This window comes from Pelodiscus sinensis, chromosome 15, assembly GCF_049634645.1.
Source record: "Pelodiscus sinensis isolate JC-2024 chromosome 15, ASM4963464v1, whole genome shotgun sequence".
Taxonomy (NCBI): domain Eukaryota; kingdom Metazoa; phylum Chordata; order Testudines; family Trionychidae; genus Pelodiscus; species Pelodiscus sinensis.
Window position 1 is genome coordinate 6,970,706 of NC_134725.1, and position 23,540 is coordinate 6,994,245.

At 43.2% G+C, this 23,540-nt stretch overlaps 2 protein-coding genes across 4 annotated transcripts; one reads left to right on the plus strand and one right to left on the minus strand.

Annotated features, from left to right (window-relative positions):
• Positions 1-903: 903 nt before the first annotated feature.
• On the minus strand, positions 904-6,111 carry SNRPD3 (small nuclear ribonucleoprotein D3 polypeptide). The gene is made up of 4 exons (XM_075897986.1): positions 5,973-6,111; positions 3,506-3,655; positions 2,076-2,268; positions 904-1,073 (listed from the first exon to the last, which is right to left on the minus strand). The coding sequence occupies exons 2-4, from the start codon at positions 3,629-3,631 to the stop codon at positions 1,012-1,014; spliced, it is 381 nt and encodes a 126-aa protein (XP_075754101.1). The 5' UTR covers positions 3,632-3,655; positions 5,973-6,111; the 3' UTR covers positions 904-1,011.
• On the plus strand, positions 5,967-19,997 carry GUCD1 (guanylyl cyclase domain containing 1). Of its 3 annotated transcripts, none has more exons than XM_075897984.1 (6): positions 5,967-6,087; positions 10,907-10,991; positions 12,425-12,590; positions 13,370-13,461; positions 16,954-17,195; positions 18,441-19,997. In XM_075897984.1, the coding sequence occupies exons 1-6, from the start codon at positions 6,042-6,044 to the stop codon at positions 18,530-18,532; spliced, it is 723 nt and encodes a 240-aa protein (XP_075754099.1). In that variant the 5' UTR covers positions 5,967-6,041; the 3' UTR covers positions 18,533-19,997. The 3 variants fall into 3 exon arrangements, with proteins under 3 accessions (XP_075754099.1, XP_075754100.1, XP_006136375.1); XM_075897985.1 differs by lacking the exon at positions 5,967-6,087 and adding an exon at positions 6,216-6,492; XM_006136313.4 differs by lacking the exon at positions 5,967-6,087 and adding an exon at positions 6,849-6,924.
• The last annotated feature ends 3,543 nt before the right edge of the window (positions 19,998-23,540 follow it).

Sequence of the window (23,540 nt, forward strand, 5' to 3'; positions counted from 1 at the left end):
CCTAAACAGCAAATCAAAATTATTTTAATCTCTTAAAACTACAGCAGATCAAGTGGTAGCAGCTGAGTAATTAGTCTCATTTTAAACTCTCCAAATACACCAAGTCACTCTACTGAAATATCGATGGCAGGAGCTTACTGACAAACTTTTCATAATTGCAAAGTCAGAAGCTATGTTTAGGCTTCTTTATCTTATCTTTTGAGAGAGAAAAATCACAACTCAGATTCCGGATGCATCTTCACTGTGATATGAAAGACAAGGATCTATTTTTCGTTTGGCCCTTTCTCTGAACATAGGAGGGAGTATTTTTGGCAGCAAATCTTCAGTCAAACAGTTGTTTATTCAATTGCATTATGACCCACTGAAGTAGCCAGTCCAAATACTCTTTTCTTCCCCATGGTCTGTTGCATGCCTTTCCTTCACTTCTCTAATGCACACTGCACTGCAAAATGAGACAGCAGCTCATCAACAGCTCACTCAAGTGATTTAGAGCACAAGTCAAGAGCTGGTGCTTACAGAACTGTCAACAATAAGTCTCTCATTCTCAACAAGATCCTTTATTGGGTCACAAAAATTCGAGGCCACAGCAAATCCCTGAAACATTCCATCGAGACATGAGCATTCTGCCAGTTGGGAATGCATCCCCTTATCTAAAAACACCCATTTGGATGCTGACTTAATTTCTCTTTGCAGAACTGATGGCAACAGGATTTAGTGAGAGTAGTGAGGGACACAATTTTGAGATTCATGATTTAACAAAAAACAAACAAACACTGAGAACTCACAAATTCATGTACCAGCCTATTTTAAGATTGAGCTTTCTAAACCTATATGCAACCCTCTTCCCAGAAAGCCATCCCCTCATCCGTGATGTCCCGGACAAAACTTGTCAGCACACAACTCTTTTTTGTCAGAAACAGATTTTATTTAAACAGAACCCTAATTGCTGCACCAGAAGTAAATGAAGCCCTAATTAAAAAAAAAAAAAAAAAAAGTCAGCTGAGTCCAAAATTATCTTCGCTTCTGGAAAATGTTGCCACGGCCCATTCCACGACCTCTCCCTCTTGCAGCCACTGAAGAAAGAAAATAAGGGATTATGTGGATCAGACATAAAATGTTTGTAAGAAACTACAAGAGTTGTATCAAAAGGTATTGTACCTAGCCTCTTGCACTGGGTTAGCAATGTGGAAATTAGGTTAATCTGTACCGTTCAGTAGTTGATGTACTGATCTTTCAAAGTGCTTGGTGATGGGGAGCACAATTCAATGTTTACATGCTTCTAACCATATGAAAGGTGCAACTAATATTGGATTAGCAATATTGGATTCTAATATTGGATTCTATTTAGTGGCACAAACATGCAGTCCAGGTCTGTATTAAGAAGTCAATGCCATCCCAGTGACATTTCTGAATATTTTTTTACTGCCACCATCATTACACGCCATGCCTGAACAGATCTTGAAGTGCTCACTTTTTCAAAGTGATTTATATATATAGACCCAAAATAGATACTCTTAATCATTATATACCAATCTGCGTAATTTAGGCACTCAAAGCTAGAGAAGTCTGATTTTTCTAGTTTTGCAATATAGAAGGAGTTGAACTTAAGCGCCATTTTTATATTTAAATTAATTCTTGGGTGATAACTGAAGTAGATTTGATTAACCCAATGCAGAGAGACAGATCACTGATAAAAGATCCAAATGATGCAAACAGCTGCTTCAAAATCTGCACACATGCTTGGGGAGCACTACAATCTTGAGATTTATGTAGAAGTGTTGAACTTTTACAAGGCTAAGTGCCTAGCTATTTTTAAATACTATTTTAAATTTTCTGAGACATGAGAAATTTGAACCTGACAAAAAATCAAGTCAAGAAAAAAGGAAAATGAAGGGCAAACTAGCCCATTTTTAAAACCTCTCTTCTGGATACTTGCAAAATGCCTCCACTGCTTGGGATTTCATAGTTAAGAGGTGAAATAAACCGAACTCTTTCTACTCTAGAACTCTAGATAATGACACCTGCTTCAATTTCCTACAGGAAATTTAAAGATGACTAGACACAGAGGTACCCACCTTGGGCTTTGAGAATAGCTGCTTTGCCTCGTCCAGCCCCAGAGCCCTGGTTTTTATTCTTCATGCTCTTTAACATAGGAGCATTTTTCAACATATCTGGTAAAATGAGGAACCGGATCTTGCTCCCCCTAATATACACCTGCTCCAGCTGTGCCACTCGCCCATCTCTGTATGTCACTGTGATGTTGGACATCTGAAAGACATAAAACTGATTAATGCCTGTAATTGCATCTTAAATAGTGAAGTGTTCAGTGTTTTGGCTACAGAATTCTGATTCAAATAAATCTTCTCTCTCCTACGGAAAGCTGTCTGGTCAAATAGCAGCATGAACATATACATTCAATAGAATAGCTTTCCAGGATTATTTTGAAGGTGATTTCTGAGAGAAGTTTTCATCTGCTGTATGCTAACAGACTGTCTTCTACAGAAGCTACAGCATACAAACCATTGTAAATGGAATCTTAAGAGACTACACTGAAAGAGCAGAGCACGATCGTGAAGAATCTTTTTAAGACATCACTGCCTTACATCAGTTTTGTTTTCCTTGTGTGCTTAGTGTTAATCAAAGTAATCTAGCCAGGAAACAGTCAGATTTAGCATATTCATACAAATCTGCTGTGTACATGTAAAAAAGATGGTTGAGCAGGAGAGGGAAAAAAAAAGAAGAAGAAGAGAGCATGGCATGTAGTTTGGTACACAAACACCACTACCACCAAGGACTATTCCTTTGGTGATCAGGTCTTAACTTCAGCACCAAAGTCGAAGACCTGCCCTACAGAATTTTCAAATACTCTTTGTCCGTTGTAGATGTTTATGGGAGATAAGGCATTTTAAGTTTTACTATTATCAACCCTGGGGATTGTGTAGGCTATTTAGATCTTCCCAGAATTGTATTTCTAGTAACAAATTCCTAAAGTTGTTCACATTAACCCAAAATAAGCTTTGTTTATTTTAGGGATAAAACAGGAACTCACTGAGCAGGAAAAATATCTTCCCTTCCATAGTATCACATATATTAAGATTAGTTTACAAAAGTAATTACACATTAGATTACAAAAGTAATTTCTCATGAGAAAAGTGAATGATTTGTTATTTGAACATAAAACTCTAGCTCAAAAAAAATCAATTAGAATTGAGCATGTAGCACTCAAGAGAAGCTGTTGAAATAATGAGCAAAATGCAATTTCCTCAAATTAGGCATAGAACCGAGTTCTGAAAAACGCATAAATTATATTAGGAACATTCCCTATATACCAAAAAGTATCAGCTGTCCCCTCTAGATCACAGGTGAGACTATTTCACTTTGGCAAAGCTACAGAGCATGATAACCCACCTTTCTCGTCTATTCTCAGATGTCAATTTTTAGTAAAGTTAAAAAGCAACAAAGAGGGACCTTTCCAAAAATGCATAATTCCTTTTCCCAGACATACCTGGCAGTTCATATTGTCCTCAGCCTCAATGAGTTTGCCACGGTAGACTTCCCCTGTATTCGTCTCGCATGTCACAATGTGGCCTTCTGCCTCATGCAGCACTTTGATTGGAACTCCGATGGACATCTTTGCAGTAGTACTTCTCTAAAACTAGGGGACACACACAAAAAAAAGCAGAAGAGCACAGTAAGTTTCTTTATCCAGAAACTTTGCCTACACAATTCAGATTTCTATAAAAGCTTTAATCCAGAGAATACAAAACTACTGGCTCCTGTTTTTTCCCCCCTATAAATTGAATGTCCTTGAAAAGTGTCAGCTTGCTCAAATAGAATTTTTGCCACCATTAACTATTCACAGAACAGGTCATCAGAATTAAGGCTTCTATACACATTGAACAGCTATATAAATGTCAAACCATTTTATTTTAAAGACCATGTTGGGTCTCAAAATCTTGGTAGCAAGGAAAGAAATGAGACATCTCCAAGTGCCATGGAAGATGGGGAAGAAAAAGTTCAAATTTTCTATATTTTCAGAAGAAACACTGAGGAACTTGAGGAGTTAGTCACAAAAGAGGGTTGAGAGGCTCTTTTCTATATCGTTTTAGTTACATCTACTCAACTCTTCTAACTTTGATGGTCTATACCAACAAAATGAAACTGGCTTAAGAATACCAAAGCAGAGAAATCAGCAATGCTAAGACACTAGCTTGCTACTAAAGAAAGGAAAATAATATTTTCTTTTAAAAACAACAAATAGTTCTGTGGCATCAGAGAAGTGCAGCTGATGAAGAGGGTCTAACCCACAAAAGCTCATGATACGAAAGTGCCACAGAACTACTTTTCTAAAGTTACAGATTAACATGGCTATGCCCCAGACTATTTTCCTTTAAGTTAAAGAAACTGATGCCTTCTTCAAGGAGTGAGTTGTGCCCACAAAAGCCCATGATACCATGTACATGTTTTGTTAGTCTGTAACAGGAAAAATTTAAAAAATATCAAATAGTTTAGAAGCACCTTAAAGACTAACTTGGCTACCCTTCTGTCTCTTATCATCCGGGAAAGAGGTTTCATAGCCATGTTAGTCCCAACACATTGGATAGAAAAGCAGTATCTTTATTAACAGAAGAAGAGCTCTATGTAGCAGGGATGTGAAAGTATAACAATATAGGCTGCAGGTAACCACTGAGGTTTTCAATGGCTATACATTTGCCCAATTACCTCTTTTTAAAAAAAAAAAAAAAACATCGCTACTATGTAGCTCATGAGCTTGTCTCCTTTACTAACTGAAGCTGGTAACAAAAGACATGACCTCTTTCAAATTTGAAAAAAAGGCTAAGCAGCTAGGAAAAAAGTATTCACCTAGTATCCTATGAAAAGGAATAGTGATAGAAATGTAGCTGTGTTAGTCTGGGGTAGCTGAAGCAAAATGCAGGACAATTAGCACTTTAAAGACTAACAAGATGGTTTATTAGATGATGAGCTTTCGTGGGCCAGACCCACTTCCTCAGATCAAATAGTGGAAGAAAGTAGTCACAACCATATATACCAAAGGAAACAATTAAAAAAAATGAACAAATATGAAAAGGACAAATCACATTGCAGAACAGGAGGGGGATGCGGGGGGGGGGGGGGGAAGGAAGGAAGGTAAGTGTCTGTGAATTGCTGATATTAAAGGTAGGGAGAGTGGGATGTTTGTGAGTTAATGGTATTACAGGTGATAATTGGGGAAACTGTCTTGGTAATGGGTGAGAAAGTTCAAAGTCTTGTTAAGTCCTTGTGAAAAGGATGTGTCAAAGCCACTGAGACGCTTTATGGCCCAATGCTGCAAATTCTTATTGATGCATTTATGGACTTCAAGTCAACTATTCATGTGAGCACAAATAATTAAGTAACGTGTCCTAGACCAGCAGGGGTGTTAGTTGACTACCTAATCAGCACAATCTTATGGGGTAGTTGAGTGGCGCATTGGCTGCTGGCTTACGAGGCAGCAAGTGGAGGGAGGGGGATAGGGAGGAAGAAGTGCAGCCAATGCTGGTGGGAGCCAGGCTGAAAGCCAGTGCCCACAGCACCATGTCTGCAGTGCCCCCTGCCTCCCCCAGCCCTGCTGCTGCCATCCAAGGCAGTGGGAAGGGGATCGAGAGGCTGCTCCATCCGCAGCCCCCGCCCCACGCGAGAGCCCCCCCCCCCCCCCCGGCGGCGACGCGGCTGCCTTGGCCGGGCCGGGCCCAGCTCCGCGCGGGGGGGTCAATCTCACTGCACGGGGCTTCCCACAGCCCAGCCAAGGGGCAGACCCGCCTAGAGGCGCGAACCCCCCCTCGGGAGTCACCGCGCGACGGGCCCGGCCGCTCCCACGCGGTCACAATGCCGGTGCGGGGGGGGGGGAGGGGAAGGAGCAGAGCCCCCCCCCCCCCAGGCCCGGCCGGCTCCCCGCACGCGGGGCTGGGTGGTTGCTCCCGCCCGCCACTTACGCTCGGCGAGGCACGTCTCCCTGCGGCGTGGGCTCCGCGTTAGCGCTCTTCAATGGCCGGCGTCCCACCATGCACCGCGCGCGCGGCCGGATGCGGAAGGGCCTGGCCGCCCCAAGTGAGCTCCGCCCCTCCCCCTCCAGTTCGACGGTTGCTGCGCGCACGCGGCCTCAGGCCTCGGCGCCCGGCCGCGAGCGTCCCGCCTGCCGGGGAAACCCCGCCCCCCCCCCCCCCCGCACGAGCCCGGGGGCGGGGCCGCGCGCGGCTGACAGTTGGGGGCGGGGCGGCCTGGCCCTGGTGAGCCGCGCCCGGCGCGGGGTGGGGGCGCCGCTCTCGCCGCCTCGTCCTCGCTCCCCCGCCGCGCCTGAGGGGCCGGGCCCGGCGCTGCAGCTCCCCGCCCGCCCCGGCCCGGCCCGGCGGCAGCGCCGGGACATGAGGGGGCCCCGCGGGGCCGCCCGCTGAGCGGCCCGGGCCCCTCCCGCCGCCATGAAAAGCCCCACGGAGGCCGCCGAGCCGCCCTCAGGTCAGTGTGTCCCGGGCTGGGCCGAGCGGCGCCCCGGGGCTCCGAGCCGCCTCCGAGCGGGGCGCGGCCCTTCCCCCCCCCCCCCCGCGGGGCGTGGGAGCCACGGACACGCCCCTCCCCCCGCGCGCGCGCCCTGTGGCGCGTGACCCCGCGGCCGCCGCCCCGAGCGCGGAAATCGCCCCGGGAGATCGGCCCCCCCCCCCCGGGGCTCGCCCGGCAGCGCGGGGCCCGGCGCACGAGACACCCCGGCTCTGCGGAGAGGGGGGCGCGGGATGTTGCGCGGGAGTGTCCGGCTGGGAATCGCTGGGAGGAGGGGCCCCGCTTTCCTGAGGGAAGGAGCGTCCAGTTCAAAGCCCTCACCCTTGAACTGAATGGTTGACCAGCCGCCCGCCCTGCACACAGGCAGGCCCCGCTGGAGCAGCCCTCTGCCTGGTAAGGCCTGGCCAGGACGGGACAACCCGCTGCGGCACTGTGAGCCTGACCCCTCTGCCACGGCAGGTAGCTGCTCCAGCTGGCGTTATCTAGTCATTCCAGTAAGCATGCAGTACAGCAATGCTTACCAGGAAACCAGTTACCCCTTTACTCCCTGGCTGTGTCTAGACGGGCCAGTTTCTCCGGATAATCCGCCGCTTTTCCGGAAAAACTTGCCAGCTGTCTACACTGGCCGCTTGAATTTCCACAAAAGCACTGACTTCCTACTGTCTGAAATCAGTGCTTCTTGCGGAAATATTATTCTGCTCCCATTCAGGCAAAAAGTCCCGCTTTTGCGCAAAAGGGCCAGTGTAGACAGCTCAGATTTTTTTCCCACAAAAAAGCCCCGATCGCAAAAACGGCGATTGGGGATTTTTTGCGGAAAAGCGCGTCTAGATTGGCACGGACTCAAAGTGCTTTTGCAGAAAAGCGTCTGTGCCAATCTAGATGCTTTGTTCCAAAAAAGCTTTTAACAGAAAACTTTTCCGTTAAAAGCATTTCCGGAAAATCATGCCAATCTAGACGCAGCCCCTATGTTGAACTGGATTCAATGTGAGAACTTGTATATAAATACCAGATAGGTATTTTCCAGCAGAACATTTTGGATTTTTGAATGTATAGTGAAAAGAATCCTGTATCATTCTGGAAAGATGGTAGTGCTCTATCACTGTGTGAAAATACCACTGTTCCAGGAACATATGGTCTGTCTCTACACTATGCGATCTCGCACAAAAGCAGCCATTCTGTGCAAACTTTGATGCCTGTCTACACTGGCCATGTGTTCTTGTGCAAGAAACTGATGTTCTAATGTATAAAATCAGGGCTTGTGCGAGAACTCTGACGCTCCCACTCAGGAGTAAGCCCTCTTGTGCAAAAGCTCTTCCAGAAAAGGCCAGTGTAGACAGGCAACATGAATTTCTTGCACAAGAAAGCCCTATGGTTAAAATGGCTATCAAGAGTTTTCTTGAGCAAGAGAGCATTTACACTGGCATGGATGCTCTTGCGCAAAAGCACATGCCAGTGTACATGCTCTCTTCTGGAAGAGCTTTTTCAGAGGAACTTTTCCGCAAAAGAGTTTGTGTGAGAGAATGCGCCAGTGTAGACGTAGCCAAGGTGTCTTTAACCAGCTACAGGCAGATCTTCAAGGATCTGTCTTCCATGTACTTGCAGGTCTGTCAGATCAGGATTACTGATTGTACCTGCCTAAGATCCATGTTGCTAAGGGTAGTGCTGTCTCCTAAATTAGTGGCTACATTTCATGGATCTGTCACACTGAGCATTTATCAAATTGGAGGTGACTTGCTGTTCAGTTTATTGTGGGGAGCATATTTTGTCACTTCATTTATCCTAAAACTGCTGGTAATCATTCTCATCTAGGGAGCTTGAAAAGTAATGTGAAGCTGGTGTGGCAAAGGGAGTGGAGGACAAGGCAGTATGGCTGGAAACGCAATAAATCAAAGGAAATTAGTTGACACAATAGGCTTGTTATTACTGTTTGAAATTTTTATAGAAGAAAATGTGTTCTCTTTTAGGGACCTAGTGGGGGTAAAGTGGTTAGTGGAAAATGAGATTAGTATAGTCCATCACCAGAAATTTGTGACAAATGATTCATAATTCCTAATGTGAGAGAACTTTGAGGATTAGCATTTCCTTTAGGATAATGAGTTAGCATGTTGATGTGTACTGGCCAGCCATAGACTAACTAAAGACACTTGATGTCCTTGGCAAGTACACTAGTTTTCAAAGCCACAAGGAAAAAGATGAGAAAGTGTAGGGTACATAGAAATCTGAGAAGCTGTGGAAGGAGACCCCAAAATCCATGTTGGCCTCTTTCTGCCAAAAGCATTTTGAGCATATCTTTCCTAGAAAATTACATCAAGTTAAAACACAACCTTGAGGAGTTGCTGATAACCATAACTAATTCACATGTTTAAGACCTCTTGTTCCTGTCTTTACACTGGTCTTTACACTAACTCTGAAGACACAGTTGACATCGCACTAACTCAACTTCTCCTACTGGAGCTCAGTGTAGTGTTCTCAGTGAGTCAAGTCCTCCTATTATTCCTGTTGATCACAGGCTCAATACTTTCTTGTGGCATGGTATGTTTTATTGTTGGATGAACGCTGTGTCTAGGCACATCTTTGATGGAGTTAGACTGCACTGAAAATTGCCACAGTTACAAAATCTGTTTAAATCCAGAGACTCCATTTCAGGCTCACCACAATAAAAGATGAAAACCTATTGCTTCTTCAACATGTCTCTTAGGTTTTTATTACCACTTCATCATCCTACAGAAGTTGTGACCAGGAATAGGTGGATCTGCCTAGTAAGAACTAAGAAGTTAATAAGGAATACAAGGATGACTTTGCTGCAGAACTGGCCAGACCTGTGACAGAGAAATAGTGTCAGATTAAACCAGACACTTAATAGTTAACTTACTTTAACAATTTGGAAATTTACCTCTTTTTTTAAAAAAAAAACTAAATTTTATGCTGAGAAACATAATCTGCTAATGGAACAAAATAACAAGTGTTTCTCAAGTGTCCCAGTACAGCACTTGAGTATGGTTGGTAGCAAGAGGACTTATAATACTAATGTGTGGAAGGATACCACATTTGGGCTAATTTAGAACATAAGAAAGGCTGTACTGGGTCAGACCAAAGGTCCATCTAGCCCAGTAGCCTGTCTGCCGACATTGGCCAGCACCAGGTGCCCCGGAGAGGGTGGACCAAAGACAATGATCAGCGAATTGTCTCCTGCCATCCTTCTCCAGCTTCTGACAAACGGAGGCCAGGGACACTACTTCTATCCCCTGGCTAATAGCCTTTTATGGATCTAACCTCCATGAAATTATTTAGCTTCTCTTTAAACTCTGTTATAGTCCTAGCTTTCACAGCCTCCTCTGGCAAGGAGTTCCACAGGTTGACTACACGCTGTGTGAAGAACTTTCTTTTATTAGTTCTAAACCTGCTACCCATTAATTTCATTTGGTGTCCTCTAGTTCTTCTATTATGGGAACTAATAAATAACTTTTCTTTATCTGCCCTCTCCACACCACTCATGATTTTATATACCTCTATCATATCCCCCCTCAGTCTCCTTTTTTCTAAACTGAAAAGTCTCAGTTGCTTTAACCTCTCTTCATATGGGATCCGTTCCAAACCCCTAATCATTTTAGTTGCCCTTTTCTGAACCCTTTCCAAGGCCAAAATATCTTTTTGAGGTGAGGAGACCACATCTGTACACAGTGTTCAAGATGTAGGCATATCATAGTTTTATACAGGGGCAGTAAGATATTCTGGGTCTTATTTTCTATCCCTTTCTTAATAATTCCTAGCATCCTATTTGCCTTTTTGACCGCCACTGCACACTGTGTGGAAGTTTTCAGAGAACTACCCACGATAACTCCAAGATCTCTTTCCTGACTTGTCATAGCCAAATTAGCCCCCATCATACTCTATGTATAGTTGGGGTTATTTTTCCCGATGTGCATTACTTTACATTTATCCACATTACATTTCATTTGCCATTTTGTTGCCCAGTCACTGAGTTTGGTGAGATCTTTTTGGAGTCCCTCACAGTCTGCTTCTGTCTTGACTATCCTAAACAGTTTGGTATCATCCGCAAACTTTACCATCTCACTGCTTACCCCTTTCTGCAGATCATTTATGCATAAGCTGAAAAGGATTGGTCCCAGGACTGACCCTTGGGGGACACCACTCTCCATTCTGAAAATTTACCATTTATTCCTACCCTTTATTTCCTGTCTTTTAACCAGTTCTCAATCCAAGAAAGGACCTTCCCTCTTATCGTATGGCATGTAATTTACACAAGAGCCTTTAGTGAGGGATCTTGTCAAAGGCTTTCTGAAAATCTAAGTATACTACATCTACTGTAATTTGCCTCTCATGCTCTTCTAATGATGTGTTATCTTTACTACAGCTGACTATGTCCAGTTGCAAGTGCCAGTTCTTCAGCAGTTGTATCACTGGGACTGTGGGCTAGCCTGCTCCAGGATGGTTCTGCAGTAAGTAACTGGTTTTGATTCAAAGGGGTGGGTTTGGGACATGGAAAATTGGGAATGTTGGGTGGGATAGCTGTGACTAATCTCACAACTTAATCAGACCATATTTTCCCCATTGCCCCCATAAGAATTACTGGTGCCTTGCTGGGCATAGCACCCGAATTCCAGCCGGAGGAAAAGAAAACACAGATGAAGGATAATAAACAAGTTTCTTACTATGAACAAAATATCTGATTAATTTTAAGAATTTTGCAGATTAGCATGTTTAACCCAACAATGTTATCCTTGCAGATTAGCGTGTTTTGTCTAATACTGTAGAGTGTTCTGCTTCTTATTGGAACTGTACTTATCACAACAATTCACTTGAATTCCTTTCTCTGTGTCTTCAAATGACTATCAGGTTTCTTCTGTATTTATAGGAATCAGCATCTTGCCATTGTCCTGTTGGGCACCTGTTCTGTGGGGTAAATGTTTTCCATTCCAGGAATATATGAGTTTCAAAGCTATTCTCTGTTGCCCATTTTTTTTTATCCTGCTAGTTGTTCTGCTGAACTAGTCTTTCCTTCCACAGAACACGAGCTTAGGTGCAGGAGAGTGAAATATCTATTTAGATGTCCACTTAGTAGATATGAAGCAGAAGATTTTCATTTCTCTCCATCCCTTCTGCCAAGACGTTAGTCCGTATGCTGGTAATTTCCCATCTTGACTACTGTAACCTCTGCCTCTAGCCTCTCTGTTCCCCTCACCTCTTTTCCTTTCCACCTCATTCGAAACCTCAGTTGCCAAGATAGATATGCCTACCCTGCTGATCTGACCTTGTGTCCTTTCCTCTTGAATTCCAATGGTTTTCTTCTTTTCTGCATTTTGTTTTCTCACTTCCAAAGCACCATAACTTTGCCTCTGAATAAATCTCTGCTCTCCCACATTGCCTTCACCCAAGCCTCTCAACTGTTTTTATTCACACCACCCTCAATGCCTGAGGCAACCATTCTTTCAATATTTAATCAAGTTCCTTTCCTCCTTCAAAAAACTCCTTCTGAAACCTACCTGTTCCATGAATCAACCCAGCTATAATTGCCATATCCCTTCTTATATTTGCTCTGTTGCATTTGTGTTCTTAGATTGCAACCTCTTCAGGCTAGTGCCTCATTATTAGCTCAGCTCACCTCTAGTACAGTGTCCTGCTCACTTTGGCACTGTAAAACAATTAAGACAGTACTAAATTTCCAAAAGGGAAACAGTCACCTGTGATAAATCCATTTAAATGGTCCCTGCCCCATTTCTCGTGCTTTGGAATTTGTGGGTTGTATTTTGGTTGTTTTCTCAACCAAATCCATTGTTTCAGGTTTTCCTTTTTGTAATATTTAAGAGGTTTTGTACTGGTAGGCACACTTTCTCCTAATATCTTTGCTTTTTCACTTCCTCTAATACCCCAGGTACCTGAATCGTTTGAATGATGAGGAATTTCAGAAAGCCATCCGGGATCTCCGGTTAACAAAAAGTATCTGGACCATTGACTTGGCCTACCTAATGCGGCACTTCGGTGTAAAGCATAGGTTCTGCACACAGACACTTGGAGTGGACAAGGGCTACAAAAATCAGGTAAGTATCTTTTCACTAGGAAATATCTTTTCACTTTTAATAACTATCCCATCAGGGCAATTGGTGAAGTGCTGTTACTAATGTGGTTAAGCCACTGATCCTGTAAGCAAGGTTTGCCTATTGCCAAACTGTCCACAAAACAATTCCAAATCCAGGTTAGATGTAGTCCCAGATATTTTCCAGCTCTGATTCCATGATACATGTTTTAAAAAAATAGTACGAATTCAGTGTTCATGAAAGGTTCCAGCCTACTTAACAGCCTTGGAGACTGAAGCCCTCTATTTATCTACAGAACAGGTACAGCCTGGGCAGCAGCAGTGCTAGCTTCCACTACACTTCCCCTGCCAACGTGCCTCAGTCCTGACCAGGAGGAACCACCTCTAGAGGTGAGAGGGGAATTCAGTCTCCATGTCCATTCAATCTTTGGCCTCTGTTGATATTGCCAACAAAAGGGCCAGTTCGTTCCAGTAGTGGTTATGGTTTTTCTTACGTGGAGGTCTGCAGTCTAGGAACTTGATTGATAACTACCCGATTTATTTCACATAGGCAGCTAAATAGCCATCAAATAGTAACTGCTGACATGGGCTGAATGTGAACTGATGACCTACAGGAGAGGTTCTCACTCTGTTTCTAGTGACCTGAGGGAGAATTGAACCGTAACCCGTTACCAATCTTCTACCCACCCAGTCCCACTCTAACTGGTTTTTAATTGAAATTCATTTAGGTAAAATGAATCTCCATTCTGATTAATGATTCATAAATTATTCTTTTTCCCTCAGTCATTCTACAGGAAACACTTTGACACTGAAGAGAACAGAGTGAATCAGCTGTTCGCACAAGCCAAAGCCAGCAAGGTGCTGGTAGAAAAGTGGTGAGCTTATCATTTCACCTCTTTTTCCCCTTGTAGATGTTAGGGGCACCATTCTTTCAGAGATGGGTAACTTCATTATTTTTGACCGTGCTGATAAAGTCAGGCTCAACCTCCTCTTCAGTTCCCTCACTGTCTTTTCACTGGATCCTGCCCTCTCTTGCTGAGACAGAGGGAGGTAGCAAAATGGTGGCTGAGAAGAAGAGCAGAAGAGTGGAGCCCTAAAAGTTGAAAAGCAGGATTTGGATTGGAAACTAAGGCCTAAACTATAGTCTTCCGTTAAGATAAACCAGTAGGGAATGTCCTCTATTTTGTAATGAGCTTTTATTAAATAAAGTTGCCATCAGAGCTGAAGCGAATGTTGCTGAGATAAAAATCGATTGTTCCAGAGCTGTGCTAACACTGCTGTGGTCTGTATTTAGATTTATCTCCACCACTGGTGGGACTGATGCTGCAGTCTGACCACAGCAGACTGGTGGGGCCTGCCGCACCATGGGCGGGTAGGGAGCATTCCAGGACTGGCCGGATCTGTCCTAGTGTGGGATACCAATTAACTGGTTAACCATATCATTTAATTGGTTAACTTTCTGAATGGGCCTTTACATCCCTAATACAGCTTAATGTGGGGCAGCAGCAGGGGTCGCGTCCCACCGCACTCACTGTGGCAGTGGAAGCTGTGAGGAAGCAGAATAACACATCAGCCTCTGTTCTACTCCACTTCCATCTCCTAGGACAGCCCTGTCCTTTTGATTCACCACAGTGGCAGAAAGTGGAGCGCCCCATCCCACGAACAGGCATGCTTGACTGTAATGGGATGGGAGATGGCAGTGGAGCACAATAGGCTGTTATGTAGCTCTGCCTTTCTGCAGCTCCTGCTGCTGAGTACAGAAATTGTGGGGGGAACTGCTGCTCCCGGACCCCTCTGCCAAGGGCCGCAAAGGCTAACTTGAGGACCATCCCATCTATAGGATGGTTGGGTCAGCTGCCACAGGGCTGCCCAAAGTGTGGGGATTAGGGTGGCCGCACTGAGCCATCCTCTAGACTGGATGACTCGGCTCACACCTCCCCCAGCCAGACGGATGTCCCAGCTGTGGCTCAGAGCTAGCAGCCAGAAGCCACTGCAGCCCTGCTGTGCTACAGGTGATGTGGCTGGGACACCCCCAGCGGAGTTTAAATCACCCAGGGTTGGCAGGAGGGGATGGGGATGCATGAGGGAGGGGGAAATTGTGTGGGCTAGTAATCATGGCCAAGAGACACATGGTGTGGGGGAATGTATGGAGACACCCCCCACTCCCTTCCTGAGCCCTGCCAGAGAGGGGTGCCTGTTGTCCACTAGGAGGATTTGGGAACTGGCATTGGCCATAAGGTGAATTGAGTTTGAAACTCTTGCACTAAAAATCCACAAATCCCTCTCCTAATTGACTCAGGTATTCCACTGGAATGAGAAGAGTAAGGGGAGATGATGGGAGTGTTTCTCCCATCAACTCAGCACATTGTGGATCCTGTAGTAAGTTAATCTAGGTTACATCAACTTGTGTTGCACTATTAATGTAACTCAAATTGTGTAGCTTAGATTAGCTTTTCTTCATAGAGTAGCACTTCCCAGAGAAATAAACCAAAATCAGACATGTGTGCTTTTGCTCTGTTGGAAATCCTGTAAATTACAGTATTTGCCAAATGAAGGACGACTTCATAGGAGAAGGAACTACCCCAATAGACACACATACATGGGAGAGAGAAGAAGCATAGACATACATCTTAAAACCCTAGTGCTGACAGTGAAATTCTGAAGAAGAGAAAAGACTCTGTCACACTGTATCTGACTATATAAGGGGGAGGGATAGCTCAGTGGTTTGAGCATTGGTCTTCTAAACCCAGGGTTGCGAGTTCAATCCTTGAGGGAGCCATTTAAGAATCTGGGGCAAATCTGTCAGGGATGGTACTTGGTCCTGCTGTGAGGGCAGGGGGCTGGACTTGATGACACATCTTCCAGTTCTATGAGATAGGTATATATCCATATAAGAGTATAAACAGAAGTCAGGAGTTGCATCCACTTCCACCAGCGCAGCATTTGACTCTATGGCTGTGTCCAGACTCAGGGGTTTGTTTGAAAAAAGTAGACTTTTTTCGAAAAAACCTCACCTGCGTCTAGACTGCAGCCGCGTTCTTTCGAAAGTTCCTCTTTCGAAAGAAGGCGTTCTTCAATGTAAATAGGGCTTCTTCGAAAGAGAGCATCCAGACTCACTGGATGCTTTCTTTCGAAAAAGCAAGCCGCTTTTTCGAAAGTTCAACGTGCAGTCTAGACGCTCTCTTTCGAAAGAGGCTCTTTCGAAAGAGGCTTGCAGTCTAGACATAGCCTATGTGTTTACTAGGCTGGATGAGTGCTAGCAAGAGAAGAAAGGGAAGGTACTATTTATGCTTGGAAACAATGACCTTATTGTGCTTTTAAAACTTGCATTTGCAAGGATCATTAGTGTCCAGTTAATGTATTCAGAATTTGCATGGCAGTACCCATACACCCACTGATGTGACATGGGAAGAGGAGGTGGTAATGGCATAAAAAAATCTAGGCCATATCTGGCACAGTAACAGAGCTTTACCATCTGGCTTACGTCAGGGAAGGAAAAGAGGTTGTATATGTGCCTGTGTAACAAAAGCACTTAGAAGGCATAGGGAAAGAGCAGTGCTGGAAGAGATTAAAAAGGACATCAGTTCAGTGTGGCATTGTATGCAGGCTGAATGTTTGGATCTGATCCAGGGGATGAGTGCAGACTGGTACGGAACACACCATCTGTCTGTCTCTCTGAATGAGGAGCCTCAGTTCAAACAAATGAGATTATCGCATGGGTGCCTCAGTTCAAACAAATGAGATTGTCACATGGGTGATTTTCGTGCTCAAATTGGACACAATAAAATATTAAAGCAATAATCCTGGCAAGAATACAGAGCCAAACAATGCAACTTTAGATCTGGGAAACTGTATTCTTACTTGAAAAAGGCATCTGGGGATATAGAGACCAGGATGATAGGGGATCTTGTGCTATCCAATGCCCCAGCTGAGGAAGACTTGATTCTTCAGAGACTTTTGGGCTTTTGGGTGGGAGGGATGGGATTCTACAGCATCTCTGATTGCTCCATACATAAAATTAATCTCTCAAGGATGGAATAGTTATCAGATACTTCTGTAAACATGCTGTTGCCCCACATGCCTCTCCGACATCTTGAGATTCCATTCATTTTAATGCATGCTCTGTCGAACTTTAGCCAGCATGCCTCTGCTCTTCACTGGCAGTGAAGGTATACATAAATTTGGATGGAACAATTATCTCCACTGCTGCAGGGGTCCTCTCATCAACAAAGATATGTAATATAATCACATATGTCACATAAGAGATGGATAGCAGCCTCTCTCAGATCGTTGGGTGAGCTCATTCCAATAAATACAGATGTCTTTCCTGGGTTTCTTTGACTGTCTGTCTGAATTTTCTTCTACAGCACAGTGACTATGCAGGACATTCAGGAACACCTGTCCCAAGGTCATATAGCCATTGTCCTGGTGAATGCAGTCTTGTTATTGTGTGAACTTTGCTCAAGTCCTGTCAAATATTGCTGCTTCCTCCCTATTGGCCAGAAGTGCTTCTGCAGGAATCCTGACTACCAGGGCCATTTCATTGTGCTATGTGGCTATAACAAAGCTTCAGGGAGTGTCTACTACAACAACCCTGCCTATGCAGATCGTGAGTAACTGAACCTTGCTTCATTCTGTATGGATTATCCATCTCCTTGTTACTAATGTGCATAGTGCACAACCAGATGGAGTTTCCCAGATACCAGCCAACTAAGTCAGGCAGCACCAGCTGATTGGCCCATGCTTGTTCTTACCATATTCAGTGATTTCATTCTTTTCTGTGCTGTGATTCAGATGAATCATTGGAAATACATTCTGATATAGAGGTGGTCAGTAATCTTTCAGTAAATGGTCATGGGCAGTACTTTTCTGTGGAAGGGGCACGGGATCTGGGATGGAGGTTGAGTGCAGAAGAGAGCTCGGGATAGGGGATTAGGGTGCCAGATCTGGAAGGAGGTACAGGTACAGGAGAGGATTCTAGCCTGTAGGAATGGGTATATGAGAGGGTACAGGGTCTGGGAAGGAGTTATGACCTGAGGCAAGGTAAAGATGTGTACAAAGGTGTTTGGGTAGTGATCTGGGGCAGGGATCTTGGATGAGGAGGGAGTGGGGTGCCAGAGGCAAGCTCTGGCCAAGAGACACTTAGCTAGGCAGCTCCTGGCCAGCAGCCCATTAGGATTCTCAGGCAGGTTCCCTGCCTGCCACAGACCTAGATACTCAAAAGTGTTGGGCTGCTCTATGTGCCTCTCTGTGCCCTACACTGGAGAGGGGGAGACTTTGTGTGCTGCCCCTGCCCCCAGCACAACCAGCCAATGGGAGCTGAGAAATTTTGCTGAGGTAGGGGCAGTGCATGAAGCCCCTTTGTCCTCCCAATCCCACATGCAGCACAGAGAGATGGATGAAGCAGCCAGCACTTTGAGTAGCTCGGGGTTGCTCCCTGTCTGAATGTCCCAGTGGGGCAAACAGCAGTCAAAAGGCTTGGCAAGTCAGGTCCAGCTTGTGGGCTGTATCTTGCCTGCCCCTGTTCTAACAGGTCCTATGGCCTCCATACCTCTTGCTGCAGAAGCCTTATGAATATTAAGAGGAACACAGTTCAGGAGAGCTAAACTATAAATCTGTTTGGTATCTTGAAGACAGAACATAGTGTGGAATTATACATTACACTGCCCATTTCTGCTGTTGTTAAGCAAATAAGCACTCCCCTTGACATTAAAAGGACTACTCAGACAAGTAAGGACTGTAAGATCAAGCCAATGAAATCTAATTCTGGTTACCCAAAGTCTGCCAATGAGCTGTTCATGAGCAAATTCTTCTGCTGGCTCAACTGGACTAACACTCTGTTACTGCCCCACAGGAACATGCAGCACCAGCATCAGTAATTTTGAGGAAGCCAGGACAAGTTATGGCACAGATGAGGATATCCTGTTTATCTACACGGACAGCTGACATCCAAACTTGTTGTTCTGTCACTTCTGGCGCAGTCAACCCAACACCTCAATGGCACCTGGCTGCTTGTCTCAGGACTCTTACTGCAGCGACTTAGCTCCTGAATTGCAGTGGGATCTTAAACAAGGGATGCTTTATAGACATTCATTCAAATACATTGCAGTGTTGTCTTCATCTTTTTATTCCTGAATATGAAATACCTGATGTTGCAATATATAAAACACATTTTAATTTTAATATTGCATGTTTGAGAGCAGTTTCAAAATGCAGTCCCCTCAGAGTCCAACTCTTACAATTGGCTGTGAGCTTGTTTCTGAATTAAATACTTGAAATAAAACATGCCAACACAAATTTAATCCTCAGTTGGGAATTTGTGTATAGGTTCAGCTACATAAAGCAAGAAAGAAAATATATGCTGGCTTGCCTTCAACATTGTCAGAGCAGATCTTCAACTAGATCTAGTTATTTAATGGTCAGTAGGGTGTAGACAGAATAATATTACACCTGGCCCCTGATTATTTTTTTCAAGGAAGAAAATGACGTGTCAACTGTTGACATTCAGTGGTGGAACCTATCAGCATTGCCTGCATAATAGGAATGAAATACCATTTGCTGAAGCAAAGCTTCATGTGTAAACCCACCTCGACTATTCTTACCACTTTACCTATAGGTTGAGTTTGCAGTTTGACCTTACTGTCAACAGAGGACCAGTCTTCCTGTTAAGGGCTACTCCTTTCCAGTAGTAAACATCTGGTGTTACTTTGCCTACCTAGTTATCTTGCATGAATTAAAAGAGCTCTAGGACCAGCTTGACCAAAGTTCTGTGTTGCCCCAAAAGACTGATTGCTGACATCTTCTGTGGCCTAAGTCTGCATGCAAAAAGCTTGGGTCATTTTCTATCCCTCTCTGCAGTATTCAGAGAGCAAGTCTAGAAACAATTTTTAAACTGTCAATTAAGCAAACACATTAAGTAACCACCCGTGAGTACTGAAGGTTTATATCTTATGTGCTAGACGTGCCAGGGTGGAAGGAAGGGGTGAAATGTCTGGCAAGGAGACAGAACAATTTGTGCCCAAAGCTTGTATTGTAATGTGAGGTTAAATGTTTCTTGCTAAGATTTATTAAGGGACTTCCCAAAAATAGATACTGCCAGTAGCCTGGCTCAGAACTCAGCTTCTAATTACAAAGGCAAGGAAAACAGACTTCTCTTGGCTGAAGTCCAAAGACATAACAGGAGCCCAGACTTTCTACCTCTTCTTACTCTGCTGCTTACTCCAAAGCACAGCTGTAGTTCACTCACTACATTCTGATGCTCCAAGTTAAACTATAAGATTACAACATCTCTTTAACATACTATCTGGGATCACCTGCTTGGTAGAGAAGCATTAAAATGTGGGGCATAACCACCAAATTCAGCCATCTCCTCGCACTTCCTACAAATTTGGAGTCCTAGTTTTGTTGCCTCTTTAAATTGGCTTTCTGACTTTAAATAAAGATATTTGATTTTATATTTAGCCTTTTGAGCTGAAGATTCAGATAATGTACATTTAATTTAAAGACACACTAGCAAATATTTTTGACCCAAAATCTGGTCTACTCTAAATAATAACTGTTTGGAGCTTACCTAGAAATTCTAAATGATTTTAAAAACAAAAAAGTTGCTGTTGATGTAAGCTCTATAATGCTGTGGCTGTGTCTACATTGGCATCCCTTTCCGGAAAAGGGATGCTAATGAGACACATCGCAATTGCAAATTCCGCGGGGGATTTAAATATCCCCCACGGCATTTACATTTACATGGCTGCTGCTTTTTTCCGGCTTGGAGATAAGCCAGAGAAAAGCGCCAGTCTAGACGGGATTCTCCGGAAAATAAGCCCTTTTCCGGAGGATCTCTTATTCCTATTCCAAGTAGGAATAAGAGATCCTCCGGAAAAGGGCTTATTTTCCGGAGAATCGCGTCTAGACTGGCGCTTTTCTCCGGCTTATCCCCAAGCCGGAAAAAAGAGGCAGCCATGTAAATGCAAATGCCGCGGAGGATACTTAAATCCCCCGCGGAATTTGCAATTGCGATGTGTCTCATTAGCATCCCTTTTCCAGAAAGGGATGCCAATGTAGACACAGCCTGTATGTTTTGTACCTAGACAATCAGCAGAGGGGTACTTCTAAACCCATTTCCTAAACTAAGGTGTCTTTGATGGTGCAGGTAGTAAATAAAAGGCATACTTTTTGGTGAATACTGTATACAGGGAGTATTTAGCAATATAAAGGACAGCAATTGTAAAGAAAAGTATTTTCTAATCTAGGTGGGTAACAAACTGGAGAGTGCTCAAAAAGTACTTGATAGGATGTGTTCTGTTGGAGTGTTCCTTTCGTCAGTGCCTGAAATACAATGGCAGGGGAGTAGAAATGCAGTTGCCTTTGACAAATGCAAAATCTGAAAACATGAGTTTGATGGAAAAACGTCTTCAGTCATAACTCAATTACAGCAGGTATGGCTGGGATGCAGGGAATTACCCGCTGCATGTGAAGATAAGTGGGAATTAGAATATAAGTATTACAAGTAATTGGCTGACAAAAGTATCGGCAGTTCCATAACAATTGCTGCAAGACCCTGTGGCCAAAACCTGTAATGTTTTTTTTTCTTATAATGCTTACAAAACTAAGCTGCCAGCTGGCCATTAAGAGTATTGTATGTCCAAGTCCATTTGTGCATTATGTTTCAGTGGGGGCGGATTTCTAACTGTGTTACTAACTACATTCAGATAATATTTTTCTTTTCACACAACTCCAATATAATTTCATCATGATGGAATTTATTTTCTGAAAGGGATTTGTTGAAAATTCTTCCAGCTGGTTTGAGCTGGACTATATTTGATTCTGATGTTCTGATTCTGGTTTTGAACCAATTTGAGATTAGACTGTGCATGTATTCACTACAAATGCAAAATGTAATCTTGTCTTGTGAGAATACCTAATGTAAATGATGAAACCACATATATATATATATATATATATATGTGTGTGTGTGTGTAATCATTTTTACTACTTTTGGGTTAAGTATTTGCGTGGCTGAGTTTTATAAAGTTAAATGGAATTTAAAGATTAAATTATAGCTAACAAGGTGACAAAAGAGAACAGGGGAAAACAAATGAAAGCTGCCATGGAAAATGAGAGAGGAGGCGAAGGCCATATTTTGAGTGGAGTTGATATTGAGTAGGCACAAATAACTTCTTTCTTAACCTAAAGTTTTAAGTGAGCAAAAATAAAGAATTTTTTTCTGCTTTAAGACTGTATCTGTATTATACCTTGTTTTATTCATATTGTCCATGGCAAAGAAAGGGATATTTTACATTCAGAGAAATTTTTTACATAAATATATTTTGTCTGTAATCAAGCCATTCTCAATAAAGGTGTTATTGTTAACCCTAGAGTGTAGTGCAGCAGCTGTATTTGTTGACCAGTTTATTAAGCAAAAATGTGTGAAGATTTTTAAAAGAGATTTTTTTAAATGTCGTAATTAGCTGAAACTGCCATTTTGAAACTCTTAAAGAGACATTTACTTCAGCTGTAGGTATGCTGTCAGTAGGATTTAGGTTTGTATTCCTTTCACATTTCCCAGACACACCACTCCATCCAACTATACTAGGTAAACAAAAAAGGAAAGCAAATGTGGTTACATTCCAAACTCAAACCATCTATGTAACATTACTATCCACACATAACAGTTGTCTAAGGCATCACACAACCATCGGGTATCCTAGACAAGTGCAACTCTGGTAGATGTCTTTAGCTCACTGGTCCAACCCACACCAATTTCACTGCAATGTTAGAAAGAAACCACAAAAATTGGAACTGCTGCACCAGTTTGGCTGCTGCTTCTAATTCCATCTTGCAATGGAATGCTGGGCTTTTGGAGATTCCTTAAAAGCCTCTGGGTCACTAGCACCATTATTGGGTACTACAGCAGTGCCCCAGTGGTTGCCAACTAGTAAGTCACATCATGTTTGTGGCCAGTATCTTGTTCTAGGTGGTTTGTATTAAATTCTTTATAATACAAACTAACAGACTGAAAAAAAATCCCAGTCTCTAGAATTAAATTGTATAAGAAATAAATATGGCCAAATCTCAGTTGAAGGTTGTGGCTTACACAGAGATAACAAGATAGGCAAAAAAGCCTCTCAGACAGTACGTGAGAGAGAGAAGAGAGAACTATTCCTGCTGCTGAGAAGCATTTTAGGCCATTTGTTTTGCCACTGAACTAGGGTACCTTGCTTTCTCATGTTCCTTGGATTAAGAGTTTAATAGGGCTGTGGCTCAGAGAGACAGGAAAGTAAACATGAGCAGACAGACCCAACGCATGGCACAAACAAATCTTAAAAAAATATTACATTTCCTTCTCTCTGCTGACACCCGCCTTCCCCAATCACTTCACATGATCTGCTCCTGCATGTGATGATGAATTCCACTATCTCATTTGTTATATCCATGGATCATGCAATGGCTGTATTTCAAGTGGGACAGTAACCGGACTGGAGGCTGTTAACTTATTGTAAGTATCCCAAACATGGGAACTTCCACTAATTCCTGTAAGAAAATTCTACCTTTACATATTTTTCATTGGGAAGTCTTATTCTTTTTCTTATTTTTATTCTATAATATATAGTTTAAGACTCTTGACTCACTTTAAACAATTACTTATCCTTCAAAGTGACACCTTAGGTGTCACTAAACTACTCATTGTTTTTAAAGTTACAGACTGAGTCTTTTTATCCTTTGAAGGTTTTTCAATGATGAAGATTAAATGGATTTTGGGTATAAGACAAATCAAACCATACACATTGCATTTTAAATCTTTCTTCACAAGACAGATGCCAAGACTTAAAAATGGTTGCCAAAATTAGGCTTTTAAATCCATATTTAGGTACCAAAATAACTTTCGTTTTGAAAACTTTGGTCAGAACTTTTTCTTTTGTATCTTCCCCTGTAAAACTAGTATGTGGGACATGCA